Below are 16,714 nucleotides of genomic sequence, written 5' to 3'. Positions count from 1 at the left end.
CAATATAGCAGGGATAATTTAAAATTAAAAAGGAAAGAAAAAGGCATGCTTAGTGTGGAGATCACAATGATAAGACTGGTAGAAATAAAAGCAAGAGATACATAGGGGTACTTTTGTTCACAGTAGATACTGTCTGATAATGTCATGTTCTGTTGTTTTATGATAAATGCATTTGTCCAATATAACAGTTTTCTTGGACCTCAACTTGGATAATCAGGTCATGTTCGTGATCTAATTCAGTTGTGGCCCCGGCCAGGGTTCAACAGCTTTAGATGTTGAGTTGTTAACTGATCAAATTTTTGATGTAAGGGTATAAATCCTACGGTTGTTTTTCCAATATCATTAGATCTGTAAGGGAACCCTTATGTTTGATGAACAAATATCAATGTTTTAATGAGAGATTTTATTACTGAGTTTAGTGGGTGCAGTGGTCTGTACATAGGCGTCATCAGCCTTAAGAGTTAAGAAGAAATGTAACAAAGTATTAGGGAGTTGGCATTTAAGCTGTAGAGGCAACCCTGAGATAGTAGGAGGCTTGTTTTTGCTATTTGCTAAAATCCAAAGAAAAGAAACCTGTGGCCTGGAGGGAAACACTGCACTCGACTACTGACAGCATGTAACAAAACAATAGGATCTGCACATGCATTTGTCAACTCTGAATTTAGGCGCCTTGTGCTCTTGAGCTTTTAAAAAGCCAAAAGTGTCTAAGCATAAGACATAATGGAATGAAGTTCACAAAATTTGTCATAGAGTAATCAATAATATAGATCTAGAAAAAGCAGTGTGAATATATGAATATTTCCTTTCATCAGAAATTTGGTTTATGAAAAAGCAAAATAGAAATAACTCCGAGAAACATTCAATCAAAAAAGGTTGTCTGTGTGCAAGTTCTCACTTATCATAAACAAAGCATATTTGTTTGAGAAATGCTTATTTATCATTGGCCTTCTACTAAGAAAGGATGTTGAATTCAAATGAACTGCAAAGCCATCAGATACCTCAATAATCAAATCTTTACTAAATATTTGGAGAGCTCAGACTTTGTATAAATCAAGACGATCTCTTTTATTTTTTTTATTTTGAATTGACAAAGGACGATGCAATCCCATCTCAAGGGCAAAAACAAAACAAAGAACCTAGTTACCTACACATGTATTTTCCATGTCATATGGCACGATAACCCAACAATAGCTAAATAATCTGAATTTCCATAGACTGTGCTGTAAATATGTTCCTGAGCAACTAAATTGCAGAATGTTTTATGTATGTACTTTCATATGCCTTTGTCCAAAGAAAATTCAGTCTGCCATCCCACAAACAAAACAATGATAGCATATATCAAAGCCTACAAACCAATAGTTTGTCCCATTCCAAATTTCCAAATTTTAAATAATCTTAATGTAATGCATCAGTATGCACTGGAGGTGGACCAGACAGCGGCATGGATTCAGTAGACCATGGCGAAAGTCGTCCAGGTCCTCGTAGATGGCATCAAGTACCGTCACGACAATAGTCTATCGGTAGGTGACTAACAGAATAGCAGTCATCTATCTGCACATATATTTCAGGTTCAAACTCAACAATCATCTCATAGAGGCAAAGCATCGAACACTTGTTGTACATATATGCTTTGAAATTTGAATAGACAGAGGTGGGTAGCAGGAGACGTACCTCGCAGTGTGGCACGCCCTTCGTTGCCTGCATGTATCAACTAGCAGCCGGAGACATGCGCGGGAAGGGGAGGGGACGGGACGCCAGGAGCATCGGCAAGGCGAGGAGCGACCGCCGCCAGTTCGTCACGGACGTCGTGGAATAATTTCCTTCAGGTCCAGCGGTTGGATCAAGTGGATGCGAGCGGTGCGAGACGAGTGTGGATCGGTTGCAGCAGTGAACGTAGGTGAGAACTCGATGCCGTCTCCTCCACTCCTCCAGCGCAAGGGCCGCGGCCCATGTCTTCGCGCCGCTCTCCTCTAGTACCACGGCCGTGCCCAGGCGGCGGAGTCGCGCTCGACTTCGCGCCAGCGGCCATGTCCAAGCGTGGGGGCGTGGCCATCGTCTTCGCGCCGCTCTAACGCTCGTGGCGAGCGGCGGCGCGGCCTCAGATTGGGGAGTGGGCGGCGAACGGCGGTGGGGGTGGCGCCTGGCAGCGCGGCTTGGACAGGGGCTGGGAGAGGGGCGAGGACGGGTACGGGGGCGGCGCTCGGTGGGGACGGGAGCGGCGGCGCGGGGCTACGGGAGGAGCGTCGGGACTCGGGACTGGAAGGGAGCACGGGAGGACGAGCCGACACGCGAGAAGGTTCAGATGTTTTGGGTCCGCAGCGAAACTGAATGGAGGTCCGAATCGACCCGTAATCACATTGCTTCGTCGCTAGATCCAACGACTTACGCGTTAGCGGGCGACGTGGCCATATCCACCGCCCGAACCTTGGCCTTGATTTCGTATTTCGTATAGTAGAGATATCAGCCTATTCGTTTGGCTGTGACTTGTCGTAAACGATCATAAATTTCCAACCGAAATATTATTTTTCTCTCGCACAAACCAGCCAGCGGCACTTCTTCGCGAACCAGCACGATACTAACTAGCAAACAGCTGATAAGCAGGCTGCAGGCTCCTTTCTCACTCTGCAGCCTTAAACCCCTCCTCCGCCGCCCCCTCTCTAGGGTTTTACCCTTCCCGCCGGAAACAAGCGCCGCCGCTGCCGCACAGGAGCCCTTTCCGGGATATTAGCCATCTCTCCAGCCATGAGCAAGGCGAATAAGTCGCCGTCGCCGGCCGGTGGCCAAGGAAGGCGACTACTCGGCGTTGCGGGAGCTATTCCGGCCGCACGTGGAATCCTTTGATTACTTCCTCGATAAGGGGCTCGACGAGATGATTCAATCCATCCGCCCCATGGTGATCAGGGATCCCAACTCCAACAACACACTAAAAAATATCCTTCATGCTTCAAATTCGCTTTTTTTTTGTGTGTGTGTGCAATTGTGTTGTTCGTCAGTGCAGTTATCCTGTGAAGTTTGATGTTTTGGGCAATTGCTGCAAGTGTTTGAGAGCTAACAGTGTCTCAATTTAAATTGCTATTACTAGTCAGTAGACATAGCACGACACAGCAGCGGATTGCAATTTTACCTATTTATTTGGTTGCTATTGCCTACTGCTAATTTCCCCTGAAATGATTCATGTCCAAGTGAAATTAAAATGTACTGGAATTGTTTTAAAAGTTAAACTTAGTCTCAATGGCTCAGTGTACTTTACTGGATTTTTGTTTGACCTTTTCTGTATTGCATTGAGACAAATTGAGTACAGTTTGCAAGGAATGTTATAACGGCAAAACTTACATGAAACAAATTCTTTTTTCCCTTTTGTTTTCTTTCTTTTGTTCCTCTTAACTATTATGTTTACTAATCTTGGAAAAGGGTCATGTGCTCTCGCCGATGAGGGATGCCCGGTCGGGTGTACTACCCCTCTACCCCCAGGAGGTTTGTTAAGTTTTTGTATAGAATTATCTTAGACATTGGAATTTTTTTATTTTTCTGTTTTACCAGAAACATACTCTTTTGTTACCTTTTTACTGGTCGTCTCTTGAAAAATTTAGACAGGTATTTGCTAGTCTGATCCCTCCCCATTTTCTTTTGGTTGGAGCAGTGCAGGCAAGCAAGAATTACATATCACGGGGAATTTAAAGTCGATGTCTGCTTTCAGTATAATGAAGGGGCACAAATCAGGCATACCTTCAATTTTGGCCATTTGCCTATTATGTTGATGGTTGTTACCTTTCTTTTCTACTCCTGTAGACACTTTGCTTAAAATAATTTTGTGATGCTATGCTTTTGGTCGAGTTTGTAGGTGTAGAGGCTAGGCTAACAAGTGAGTTTGGGTCTGCTTGGATCCTTTGCTAGCACAGGCTGGGCAGGTAAGCTTTGCCCAACTTTGCTGAGCAAGGCGAAGCCAGAAAGGTCCTTATGTTTGGTTGTCAACCTTGCTTGTTTCCTTTCCTCCCTTTCCCCTTTCCTCCTTTTCTTCAACCTTTGATTAGACAAATCCAGAAAACGAACCAAGCGCTAGTATGTGAGCATGGAAGAGCCACAACTCGAATTGCGAGCATTGGATAAATGGGCATACGCATCCACCAAGAAGCAGCTCACGCCTTGTACAGTGGTATTAGGCTCGGTTCCATGTCTGAATCGCATGGAAGAACATGATTCAGGCTAGTAGGAACTCGAATCTAGAAACAAGAGGCCAATTTGGGACGGTGGGAACAGATTTGGGGCTGGATTGAGAGATTCTCGCTTCTGCGGCAGGACTGATGTGCGGCAAGCACGCCGGTAAGAGGATAAGTCAGAAGGAACGACGAGGAACTTTCTGGAATTTTCAGGAATCTGAAATCGATTTTGGATGTACCTGGATTCAATTTGCAGCAATAGAACTCAATTTTGGAGACATCTGTGGTTCAGTTTTCCAATCCATAAATCTTATTTGGAGAGCAAAACAAGAACATGTGACGACTCAAGCCAACGGCAACGGACCTTGCCGCGTGGGCAAGGAAAACCTTGCTCATCCGGGTAAGACTGCTAGGCAAGGTGAGATGTATGAGCACTATCAAACACCTGGCCTTGCCAAGCAAGGTGAGGTGAGTGCTTGCTCAGAAACCAAGCATGCCCTTTATTTTAGCGCTTTGGTTGTCTTTTGCTGCCATCTTAGTGATTGACCCATCTAGGCACAAAAGGGTGTCGTTTTGAACATTTTGTGATGTCTTCATAACTAATCTTTGACAGTTTTCTTAGGTTGTAATGTATTGTTATGGAACCTAGTAAAATTATAGCATTATGGAAGTGGTTTTTGAGTCAAATCTTAGCATATCATTTTCACCCCTTATTTATAAGGATATCAAAACTACATATAAGTTGGACACATCCCTAACTTCAATTCTGCTCACAGGCACAGGAGCTTGCTTCAACATTAATTTGTTTTTGATGGTCCAAATGCCTGGGGATTAATGTGGCGTGGACATCAATACGATATATACATCTGCTTCCATAATGTCAAAATGTAAAGTGTTGAGAGGGCATAGTTCTTGGCAGCATTTTATATCAAGGATTCTCAACAAAAATGGAAAAAAAACAATTATGTTTCAATTATCCACTTGACTATGAACGTTTTGCTGTATTGTAATGCAACACAACAAGGCTCTTCAATCTCCTTGTTTGAAATAAGATCAATATGCATTGTTCCTGGTCTGGTGCTTGTATGGGACGTCGAATTAATTAAGGCAATCATAAATAGTGTTTGGATATATTTGGATTCTCGGAATTCTCACAAAAGACAGTTGCATATATCATTATTTTCCCCATGGAAATATTGAATGATAGCATGGTTTCCAACTCCGCAAAGCATGGAACAACAAAAATACCTCTATTTTTAAAAATGGGTTGATAAGTAAAGTTTCTTTCTTCAGTGGATGACGGTGGGGGTAGGGACTTCTGTTGTTTCTTGTTCTTTTAAGATGGTTTCTCGGTTCCATAGGAAGCCACATGGAATGTGCAGTTCTCTTCTCACTCCACTCTAGGTCTCCAGGCCATTATATTTAGTAATGGTTCACAAGTTATTCTGGTTCATCCTCGCATATAACAATTGATTATTCTCCCTGACTTTATGCTCTTGCAATTCCAGTCAAAACTGTGTCATCTGAGAGGTGCTGATCCCCATAAATTAGTTTTCCATGGTGAAGAGGCAACTGAAATGGGCGGGTGAGTATGTTTCATGTGCATTCAACTGACCTTACTAGCGTACTTTTGCTGTAATTTATTAATGTGCTAATATTGTTTAAGTACTTTGTATGGGAAATAGTGCACAACAATTATCTGTAACTCTTCCACTGTATTTGTCTGCTTAACTTGCTATTTTCGAGACTATCATACTTTTGTGATTCTCATTAGGAGACTATCATACTTTTGTGATTCTCATTAGGATCACACTTCCTTTTTTTCTTGTTCTTTTGCATATGTGGATGGTGGAGTTTATGATCAGATTTGCTGCATTGAGCTCTGAATTTGTCCCTGGGGAAAAGGACTACTTTGTATAGTTAGGAAAAATACTTCAATTGCTTTTGGGACCGTTCAAAGTAATGAAATTATCTATCATGTTCTTGTCTGTCTTCGTGTAATCGTGTTCTTCCAAAGGCAATACACTGAACTGAAAGTCTGAACTATACCATATTTGATATGGATTGTCACATTTTGTGATAAAAACAATATAGTTTTTGAAGCATTTATTTTGTGGATTGTCTCATTTTGTGATAAAAACAATATAGTTTTTGAAGCATTTATTTGGTCTGACCCAAGGGTGCACAGTGCAAATGTGGTATGCCTTTTCTTTTTGAACTTACTGTATTGCTAAATGTAAATTTTGAATTCTAATAAAGTGTGGACCTTGAAGGGCGGGCCTGGTGCAAGCGGTAGAGTCTTACCGCCTGTGACCGGAAGGTCCCGGGTTCGAGTCGCGGTCTCCTCGCATTGCACAGGCGAGGGTAAGGCTTGCCACTGACACCCTTCCCCAGACCCCTGCACAGAACGGGAGCTCTCTGCACTTGGTACGCCCTAATAAAGTGTGGACCTTATGTTGTCCACTTTCCCTTGTGTTCTCATTTTTGTACTATACCAATACTTCAAAATGTATCTTTGTCATGACTTGTCATACTTCCACTGTAGTCTGTGGACAACTTTGTTGACAATATTCCATATGTTACTGGAATAATTCTCACACAGTTCTGAAATTCTTTTTAGGTACTTCATATGCGGCGGGATGGAGAGACTTGTGCGTATTCTTATTTTACAAAAGCGTAACTATGTAAGACAGATTTGGCTTTGCTTGGAGCGTTATTTTACAACTCGCAAGGCCAGTGCTTTAAACTATATAGCATCATTCTGATGACGAGTTGGTTCTTTTTCCAGCCTATGGGATTGGTACGCAGTTCTTTTCTTAAACGTGGTGCTGGATACACTGACAAAGCAGTGGTCATAAGGTAGCACACTAACAGATGAGGCATATTAGTTGAATATCATATAGTTTAATCTTGGGTGTAGCTTATTTTGTCATTCAAGCAATATTCGATTGCAGTGATGCTATCTCTATTTTGCCTCCAAGTTCATTTCATGTTTTCACATAGTTCCTACTTATATTGCTGTCCAATTTGATTGTCTCTGCAAATCCTTTTAAGTTTTTTGAATGCTGAATGTGTACCTAACAAAACATAATTAGCCATAATAACTTCTTTTTTGCTAATTTTGAAATATATTTTAGTTAAGACAGGTACAATAAAGAAACTATTTGTATTTCTAAAAGACAAGCTGTGCTACGATATTACAAGATAATGTACATGAAACTAGGTAAAATTAAAGAAACATTTTCACAGTGACCAGATCTGAATATTTGTGATGCCAGATCCTTCTCTTTTCTAGTATTTTTTGAGCGTGTCTCACATACGCAAGTGCTGCACAGGAGGAGACAACATTGGACAATATCTTGTTTTTAGTGACTGAGTCATTGCCCTTTTCCTCTATATTTTCTTATTCTCAAAGAATCTTGTTTTACTGAGCTTTCCTGTTCTTTCAAATGTATCTGTGGCCTGAAACTAAACTGTTTATCAATCTCATGAAAGTTACAAGTATTGCATACCCAGCCTTGTTGATTGCTAAGAACCTCTGTAAAACATCAAATATTCTATTTTGAGCATTGACTACTAGTTATGACTTTAACATCAAAGCTAATGTTGTGTGTTTTGCCATACTCTTGCTTTTTTTTTAATCTTTTGACAGATGTGTCCAACGTGACCAGTCCAGTGTGTCAATAAAGTTGTATTACCTCCAAAATGGAAGTGCAAGGCTTGGGTTTTGGTAAGTTCTGTGCTGGTAAACAGTGAGTGAACAACGAGTAACTCTTTTGGATCAATTTGACCTTTTGAATGTGTGTTGAATAGGTTGGGTGGCAGAGAGTTTCTGCTTCCTGTTGGGATTGTTCTCAAGGTATAATCTATTGCCATTTCCTTAAGAATGCTTATCATTTCAAACCAGCAATATGGTCCATAGACATTCATTGAGCATTGTGTGTGCAATGACATGTGCTGCATGGATAAAAGCTATGTAGCATACTGGCTTATCGCGAGTTATACCGGTTAGAGCAGTGTGCTTGGGGGTCTCACCTTGCTGGTCCATGTTTGAATCCTGGTACAGTTTCTTATTGCAATGCTCAGGGGGCGTCGTCCCCCCCAGTGGTTGAGTTCTTTTTATAAAAGCCTTGTAGCATTGACAACCTTTTCATCAGATGCACCCTGCTAATGTTGTATGCTTGGTGCATTGTATAATCAATAAAGAGACCTTGGGTTCTCTGTTGATGCATTCCATTTTTTGGCAGTTGAACTTTGTTTAACTAAATATACAATCCACAAGCTTATTTTGTCCTGTGCTCTATGGTTATCAATCTGCTGGTTTAATAGAAATTATTTATGTAATTTAGTGTGTTTCTATCTCTATCCTCATCTTCTGTTAGACTCAGGGTCTTTCCATTTAAGTAGGTATCATGCACTTTGTGGACTTGTGTTTGACATGTCGCATAGTATGTAATTCATTATGCTTCTACATTTGCAATATTTTAGTTTAGATTAAAAGTATTGTTAATGTAGCTTCAGCATTGCATTTACTTGATGATGAATTATCAATCACAGGCCCTTATTGATGCAAGTGACCGGGAAATCTTTACAAGCTTGACTTGCTGCTACAGTGATAAACATGGAAAAGGAAAGGGAGTTGTCAGTACTCAACTAATTGGTGAAAGGGCACAAATAGTTCTTGACGAAGTCAGAAATCAGTCCCTTTTCACTCGCACACAGTGTTTGGTGCATATTGGTACGTTCTGAGCTTAAATTTTTTTTCTGTGCTTAAGATGCCTTGAAGACCTGTTATGCCCTGACATTGACTTTTATCTTCCAAATGCAGGGCAATACTTCCGATCTGTGATGGAAGGATTTGAAAAAGATGACTATGAAACTGTAGTGTTTAATGTTTCCTCTGTGTTTACGTTGACGTACTACTGAAATTTGGACCATGCTTCACTTTGGCTGTTCTACATTGTTTAGGTTGCTGAAGCGGTTCTAAAGGACTATATTTTTGTGCACTTGGAAAACAACCATGATAAATTTAATCTATTGATGTGAGTTTCCATTTTATGTCATTATCTTTTGTGAACATTTTTCCCTCTTAACCTCTCATCATGTGTTTCTTATTTCATTTTCTGGTTTAGATTTATGCTGCAGAAACTTTATGCTCTCGTAGATCAAACTGCTTCACCTGACAATGCTGACGCACTACAATACCAGGAGGCTCTATTGCCTGGGCACTTAATCACAATTTTTCTGAAGGTTGCTCTCTGGTGCCTTTCATGGTTTTTTTTTTAAAAAAAAAATCTCAGCAACACTGCAAAAATGCCCCTGTAATGTAAAAGTTCCTTGCATTGTAAAGTAGTACAGCTTTTAAATGACCGTTTCACCTTTTTTTTTTGTCTCCACCTTTGCTACATTTCCCAAGTTCCAGTGAATAGTTGGTAGTTGTCAACTCTGGTTACAAGATCTTCGTTATAAAACTGCCTGGAGCGGTTACCCCTCGTTAGTTTTAGGCGCCAAGGATGACCAATGGTTCAGCATTTTGTGCTCAGCTTTACCACATACCCTGCCATCTCGAGCCAGCTGCCTCTCAGTGAAGGTGTAGAACCTTCACCAACTGAAGTGATTTCTTTCATGGTTCCAGCCTTGTACACCTTGTTGTCTCCTTTATATTTTATCCTCTTATTACATTGCCTAAGATTTGTAATAAGATAATTTGGGTAAAAAAGAGTGGTTAAGGTGGTTGAAAATGAAGCTTGAGAAGGGACACATGAAGCTGAATGATGTATACTTAAGTGGCACTTTTGCCTCACTGTCAGACTTTCCCCCTGTTTATTTGATGCTTGCTGTTGTTTCATTGTTTTATACTTGAGCTGTGATTCTTTTAGTGCAAAACTTGATTCTTAACCTCTAGTGTTGCTTTTTTAATCATTTATATTTCTTGGTGATATCTGTAGGATAGGCTTCAGGATTGGCTAAGAAAGTCTAAGCGTTTAATCATTGAAGAGGCTGCAAAGAACAAAGGTTTTGACCTCGGTAATGGTGAGTTATTGTATTAATGTTTTTATGCCAAAAACTTTAGCTTTTGTACACTGGCACTGTGTTCTTAAGGCAAAACGGTTGAATTTAGGAGTGGTTTCTCTGCATTAGAATGACGATGATAATTCTACGCCTGTTTCTTTTTATAAGGCACACATACTTTTTGCGATTTGACTTTCAAAATCTTTTATCATCATTTAACCTAAGAATTTGCACATATGACAACTTTAGTCTAACTGGATTCAGCACTTTCATATGGTATTGATCTTATGATTGCGAATTCTGTAATACAAGGGATATTAATTGTAAAAGTCCAGTGTTGGAGACTGTACCGAGTCAAGCCACACCTTATATTTTGTGAAGACGCGTGGGGTGGGGTCAGAGTGAACCAAAACTACTGATAATAGTGTTTGTAGCTGTATCTGAAACGACCCCGATTTCCGCGAAGGGAAATCCACAACGTCGAAGTGTAATAAGACCGTTGTAGATCATATTACCCAAATTCCAGTCGAATATCACATCCATACAACGATAATATCAGAGTTCAAGTAGTGCGGAATTACATAAATTATTACATCGCCGCATTGGCGAAATCAAAAGTAGCATTCATTCAGAACAGCTTGAAGATAAGATCGCAAAACTTGAGCGTAGGAACGAATCCCTCGACCGTCAAACTCCTCGGAGCTATACTCCTCAGCAGAACCTGTGTGCCAAAATTTATCAGTACGATTTGTACTGGCCACTCCCAACCCTATGAGCATTGCTTTGTGGAAATTGGATGCAAGTTGGATATAGTCAAAAGGAACCTATAAGGCTGGGGTTTCCTATGTATTTAGCATATCAAGTATATAAAAGTATAGTCAAGTTTTAACACCATTCCCACACACATTCCACCCCATTCCCATTTCAGAGCCAGGTTTCGATCCTGAGATCGATATACCACCATCACCACACCATCACCATAACCATACCATCGCTCAGTCGACAGGCCAACTCCCTCTCGGCACTGTCTCAAGGCCCGTAGCCCCTGGCTACGACCGACACTCTCTCATAGGGGGAGAAAAGAAGGACTCATCTCACTATCTAGTTTAAGCGAAACCCAGGAAAGGTCCATAGCCGACAAGTCGGCATATGTATCGATCGATCAACCATACACTCTGCAGAGGTTTTACATAACCACAAGATCCGCCTTCCTCGCTGACCGTCGTCAACTGGGCTGATTTCGGCCGCTTGGCAGCCTAGGATAATGCCACTCTACCATTCAGCCCTGGTACACCCCAAGTCCAGTCTGGGGTAGGCTGAAACTGTGAGTCATGAGCCGGGTCCACAAGGTCTCCATGAAGTCTCCGAAGGGTGTGGGGGAAATCCTTCGCGCCCCATACCTCCTTACACTGTCCGCTATCAACCTAGCGGTAGTGGCAATATCCTACCAAGTAGTCCGGCCGTCCCGCACCATATAGGGCGAGTGGTACGTAAGGCTTCCCGATGAATCTGAGTACTAGTAAGTCCTTAGGGTTGACCAAGCCAGAATGTCTTCATCAGGGTTTCCATTTACCGTGCCACCATAGCACCTCCACCCCGGGCTCCTCCCATCACAGGTTCACACCCAGGGCCACCTCATATACCATTTACCCACCACAGGTATCCATTCCAGGGGTGCCCAGGTAGCACCACACGGCATGACTTGCCCCAGGCTCGTCGTATACTCCAACTTGGTCGACACAACCCTCACCCTCCACACACCCAAGTCACACACGCAGCACTCTCCCCATAGTCCAGATAACATCAGTTTCCACCACGCGTCAATGTAGTATAAGCTTCTGACGTGTGGGTCCCGCGTAACGTCACCATCTGACATGTGGGTCCAGGGTGTCTGTGCCACTGACATGTGGGGCCAGGTCAACGGTCAACTCGGACTGGGTCTCAAACGGGCTCTGGTGGGCTCGGGTTGGGCCGGTCTGGGCCGGGCTGACCCGGACACATGGCAGGCTGTGACGCAGCCATGTCACAACCTTGGGCCTCCACTGGGCTGTGGTCTACGGCTGTGGGCGTGAGCGTGGCTCACGGTGGTCCAAGAGGCGCTGGTCTATGGACCTAAGGCAGGGTGCATGGTGGACCAAGTCTACCTCTCTTTCCTCGGGCATGGTCTACGAGCACCGGGTTCATGCGCTGGTGACCGGCGAGGAAGAATCCTCTGTTTCCTCCCCGGCGTGCTCCCGCCGGCGGCGAGCGCCCGGCGAGCCTTGCCAGCGGCGCTGGTGCCCAATTGAGGAGGGGAAAAGCTCCCCCACGCCATGGCGACTGCGACGGTGGGGTCAAAGTGTCGGCCAAAGCTTCCTAGGTCTCTGGCCACGGCGAACGGCGGCTCGGCGTGGCGGTGCTCGTCGGCGAGCCCCTTCCAGCGGCGCGGGTGTTCAACTAAGGTGGGCAACAGCTCGGCCTTACCATGGCGGGTGCCCTAGTGAAGCTAGCAAGGTGGCTGGACGGCTCTAGTTGGCTGGCCGTGGTGGCGGTGCACGGCGGAGCTCCGGCCGAGGTCCGGTGCTCGTGGCCAGGGCGCTGCGGCCGGCTATTGGGGTCTCGGTCTACGCGGCAGTCCTCCGGGCGTCACGGTGTTCCTCTATGGCTGCGTCCTAGTCCGGCGAGGCGGCTAGGTGCGCCAGCGGTGGCCACGCCATGACGGCGGCGTTGCGAGCGCGTGCACAGCGATGGTGTCCAGTGGCTAGGAGATGGTCGCGGGTGTGCGCGTGAGTGGGCCGTGCTTGTGTACCCAGAGGCCGGGGACGGCCTTGGCCTACGCACTCACGGTGTGGAGCGCCATGGCCGGGGTAGCAAACTCCGGCGGCGAGCAGGGGAAGAACCGGGGGCTCACCTTTGGTGTCGTGGAAGATTGGATGGTGACGCAGTGGCGAGCTACGGCCGTGTAGCTCCGGAAGCAGCGCAGTGCAGTGCAGTGCAGCGCAGCGTCGACGTGCTTGATCGGGGCGACGTCCTCTGCTCCGGCGACACCGGCAGCGTCGGGCACTCCTCCCTCTATCCCTCTTCTCTCTTGGCTCGAGTGCGCAGTGGACGGCCACCAAGTGGCGGCGGGGCGATGGGAGAGCTCTAGGGCACCCGGGCCAGGGCTTTATAGCCGAACTCCAAGCTCCAATGGCGGACGACTGGTGATGCGCCGTTGGCATCGAACGGCATCGCTGGCTGGGGTGGTTGGCGCGGAGGTTGCGTGGGCGCGGCGCCAAGGAGACAGGGCCATGCCCCGGGCGTGACCCCCTGGCCCGCTCTTGCCAGGGCTGTCGGGGCTTGGTCGGAGGCGTGAGCGGTCGGGGGAGGAAGACGACACTGTGGCTGTCGTGTGGCTGACGTGCGGGGCCCGTGTGGCAGCGGCTGTGTAGGTGTTTCGGACCGGGGGTCCTCAACCAACCAGTGAATTTGAACTGCGTGCCTCTAATCCCGGATGGTGATGCAAAGAGACACAAGGTTTATACTGGTTCAGGCAATCGATGCCCTACGTCCAGTCTGAGAGATCGATCTTGTATTCCTTGCACCGAAGTGCTTGTAGTAGGGGGTTACAAGCTAGGGAGAGAGGGAGCTAGTCCCAGGTCTCGGCAAGGTGTCGTGTGGGCCGCTTGAGACGTTGCTCTCAGGCGGCTGGGATGTGTGCGTGTGTGTTACAAGGTGTTCTTCTCTTCCCGTCCTCTAAGTGGCCCAAGTCCTCTCCTTTTATAGTTGAAGGGAGGACAAGGACAGTACATGTGTTAACTATGCGGCGTCGTGCCAACAGGGGCGGCATGTCCGAGCCCTGTGGCCTGTTCCTGTGGCGGCGTGGTCGTCGGAGTGGTCCGTCCTTGGAGCACTGGGGCGGCGTGCTAGTCCCATCCGATCCTGTGCGTCGTGGGAGCCCCTGGGACTGCCTCGGAGTGGGTGCGGCGGTGGACGTGCAAGCCGCTGTGGACGGACTGTGCGCGAGGCCGAGGCTTGGTCGGTGCCGAGGCTGCACCGCAGTGGGGGGTCTCGGCGGGCACAAACCCCGAGATAGCCGAGACCTTGGTGCACAGTGCCGAGGCCCCGAGTGGGCGGCTGATCTGGTGCGCCGGCTTGGAGGCGGTGATGACCCGGGCCAAGTTGTCCGTGCGATGTTGTTTTCGAGGCGGGGATCGCGGGACACAGTCCAGTGTGGCGCTGATCGTGGGCACAGTGTCAGAACACAGTGGCCGGTAATCCCCGCCGTGCCCTGTCCCAGCCGGTATGGCGCTGATAGCGATCTCGGGTCCCGTCGGCCATTCTGTAGCGTCAAGCCATCGTCCGGCTGAGATTGCGGGAGTGGTTGAAGTATTAATGAGACATGACGTGCTGTCGGGAGGACCGGCCGAGGCGGGGGGCGACGGACTATGGATAAGCTGGCCTCGCGCGATACGGAGAATGAGGCCTCGCGCGAGACGAGAGCGGAGCCTCGCGCGAGACGGAGATCGGACTCCTTGCCGAGGCCTTCCGTGGAGAGCCTCGCATGAGGCGGAGATCGTGTTCCCTGCCGAGGCCTTCCATGGAGAGCCCTCGCGTGAGGCGGAGATTGCGTCAGGACGCCGAGACCTCCTACGCGAGGCTCGAGGCGAGGCGGAGGGCCTGGTGGGCTCGGACGTGGCGGTGAGGGGTCCCACGGCTTACCTTCTAGCTTTGTTTTTTGATGGGACTTAAGCGACCCCTTTGATGTTCGCTCGGGGTACCCCGTTCTAAGGTACCCGACAGTAGCCCCCGAGCCTCCGGGGGAGTGCGTGCACTCTCCCTGAGGGTTTGCCGAGGCTTGGTTTATACCCGCTCCCGTAGGAATTGGGTTTTGTTTCTTGAGGTTCCGGTGGGTGCGCGCGAGCGCACCCGCCGGGTGTAGCCCCCGAGGCCCTGGAGGAGTGGAGTTACTCCTCCAGGGGCTTTTTTCATTTTCGCGTTTGAGCGAGTAGTTTTTATCGCATTTGCCGAGCCCATAAGCGCAAGTTCGGGTTGCGGGGGTCTCGGCGAGGCTGCAGGAAAAGCCCTCTAGCCTCCGCACGGAGCGAGAGGTTCGTCAGGGGTCCCCCTGACTTTGGGTACGACCCTCACGCTTCCTTTTCGCTCGGAAGGAGGGGTGGAATGTGCCAGGCTACCCTCGATGGGCACGAGCGTGGACACTTCCGGTGAGCTGTTATCGGGTGAGTCCGAGTGGAGGCCCAGTACCCCGTTCGCTAGGGGACGGCTAGTGGTCCAGAGACGCACTCCAAGAGTACCAGAGGGTTTCTCTAGTGGGTGCCGAGGCCGTTCGCTGGGCCTCGGTGGCTCGGTGCCTCCCTACGGTGGGATCCCATTCGGAGACTTCCCTGCCGGTCTCGGACACGACTTAGGACGCCCCGAGCGACTGTTCGCTCGGGCCTCGGCCATTCGTAGGCTCGCCCCGAAGTCGTCCCTGACTCTGTTGCCCTGGGGCGGCTGTCGAAACCTCTTGGAGGCCCAGCCTTCGAACCCCTGGACCGTAACGGGCTCGGTGCCCTTTATCGTGTTTTGTAATGAAACCTCTAGCGTGGGCTTGGACCGTTTGTCTTGGTCTTGGGTGCAAGAGGAGCCCCCGAGCCTCCGCCTAGGAGCAAGAGGGCGGTCGGGGGTCCCCTGACTTTTTCATCCGACCCTCACATATCCTTTTCGTTCGGACGGAGGGTTTGTTTGCCGAGCCCATTCTGGTCTCGGCAAGGTTGCAGGAAGAGCCCCTAGCCTCTGCGTGGAGCGAGAGGGCCGTCGGGAGTTCCCCTGGCTTTTTATACGCCCCTCGCGCGTGAGGGTTTGTTTGCCGAGGCCCCTTTGGGCGCGAGCCCGGGTTGTGGGGTCTCGGCGTATTTGCAGGAAGAGCCCCCTAGCCTCTGCACAGGGTGAGAGGGCCGTCAGGAGCTCCCCTGTCTTTTTGTACGACCCTCACGCTTCCTTTTCGCTCGGAAGGAGGGTTTGTTTTGCCGAGCCCCTTTGAGTGCGAGCCGGGGTCGCTGGGTCTCGGCAAGGTTGCAGGAAGAGCCCCTTAGCCTCTGCATAGAGCGAGAAGGCCGTCGGGGGTTCCCCTGACTTTTTGTGCGACCCTCACGCTTCCTTTTCGCTCGGAAGGAGGGGTGGAATGTGCCTCGCTACCCTCGATGGGCACGAGCGGTGGCACTTCCGGTGAGCTGTTATCGGGTAGTCCGAGTGGAGGCCCGAACCCCGTTCGCTAGGGGACGGCTAGCGGTCCAGAGACACACTCCAAGAGTACCAGAGGATTTCTCTAGTGGGTGCCGAGGCCGTTCGCTGGGCCTCGGTGGCTCGGTGCCTCCCTACGGTGGGATCCCATTCGGAGACTTTCCTGCCGGTCTCGGACACGACTTTGGGCGTCCCAAGCGTTTCGCTTGCTTGGGCCTCGGCCCCGTATAGGCTCGCCCGCGGTCGTCCCTGACTCTGTTATCCTGGGGCGGCTGTCGAAACCCTTTGGGGCCCAGCCTTCGAACCCCTGGATCGTAATAGGCTCAGAGCCTGGTTCCTTCATA

At 48.0% G+C, this 16,714-nt stretch overlaps 1 protein-coding gene across 1 annotated transcript in view; it reads left to right on the top strand.

Annotated features, from left to right (window-relative positions):
• Nucleotides 1-1,726: 1,726 nt before the first annotated feature.
• The window catches only part of LOC136536601 (DNA-directed RNA polymerase I subunit 2), a 36,749-nt gene continuing 21,761 nt past the window's right edge, over nucleotides 1,727-16,714 (top strand). The window contains 14 exon segments of the mRNA XM_066528841.1: nucleotides 1,727-1,791; nucleotides 2,752-2,930; nucleotides 3,398-3,474; nucleotides 3,641-3,760; nucleotides 5,666-5,742; nucleotides 6,778-6,841; nucleotides 6,946-7,016; nucleotides 7,810-7,887; nucleotides 7,971-8,016; nucleotides 8,715-8,895; nucleotides 8,986-9,038; nucleotides 9,126-9,199; nucleotides 9,290-9,407; nucleotides 10,106-10,190. Coding sequence (XP_066384938.1) covers nucleotides 1,727-1,791; nucleotides 2,752-2,930; nucleotides 3,398-3,474; nucleotides 3,641-3,760; nucleotides 5,666-5,742; nucleotides 6,778-6,841; nucleotides 6,946-7,016; nucleotides 7,810-7,887; nucleotides 7,971-8,016; nucleotides 8,715-8,895; nucleotides 8,986-9,038; nucleotides 9,126-9,199; nucleotides 9,290-9,407; nucleotides 10,106-10,190 — 1,288 coding nt within the window.

Source organism: Miscanthus floridulus, chromosome 2, assembly GCF_019320115.1.
Source record: "Miscanthus floridulus cultivar M001 chromosome 2, ASM1932011v1, whole genome shotgun sequence".
NCBI classification, from domain to species: Eukaryota; Viridiplantae; Streptophyta; class Magnoliopsida; order Poales; family Poaceae; genus Miscanthus; species Miscanthus floridulus.
This window is presented reverse-complemented; position numbering and strand designations above follow the sequence as displayed.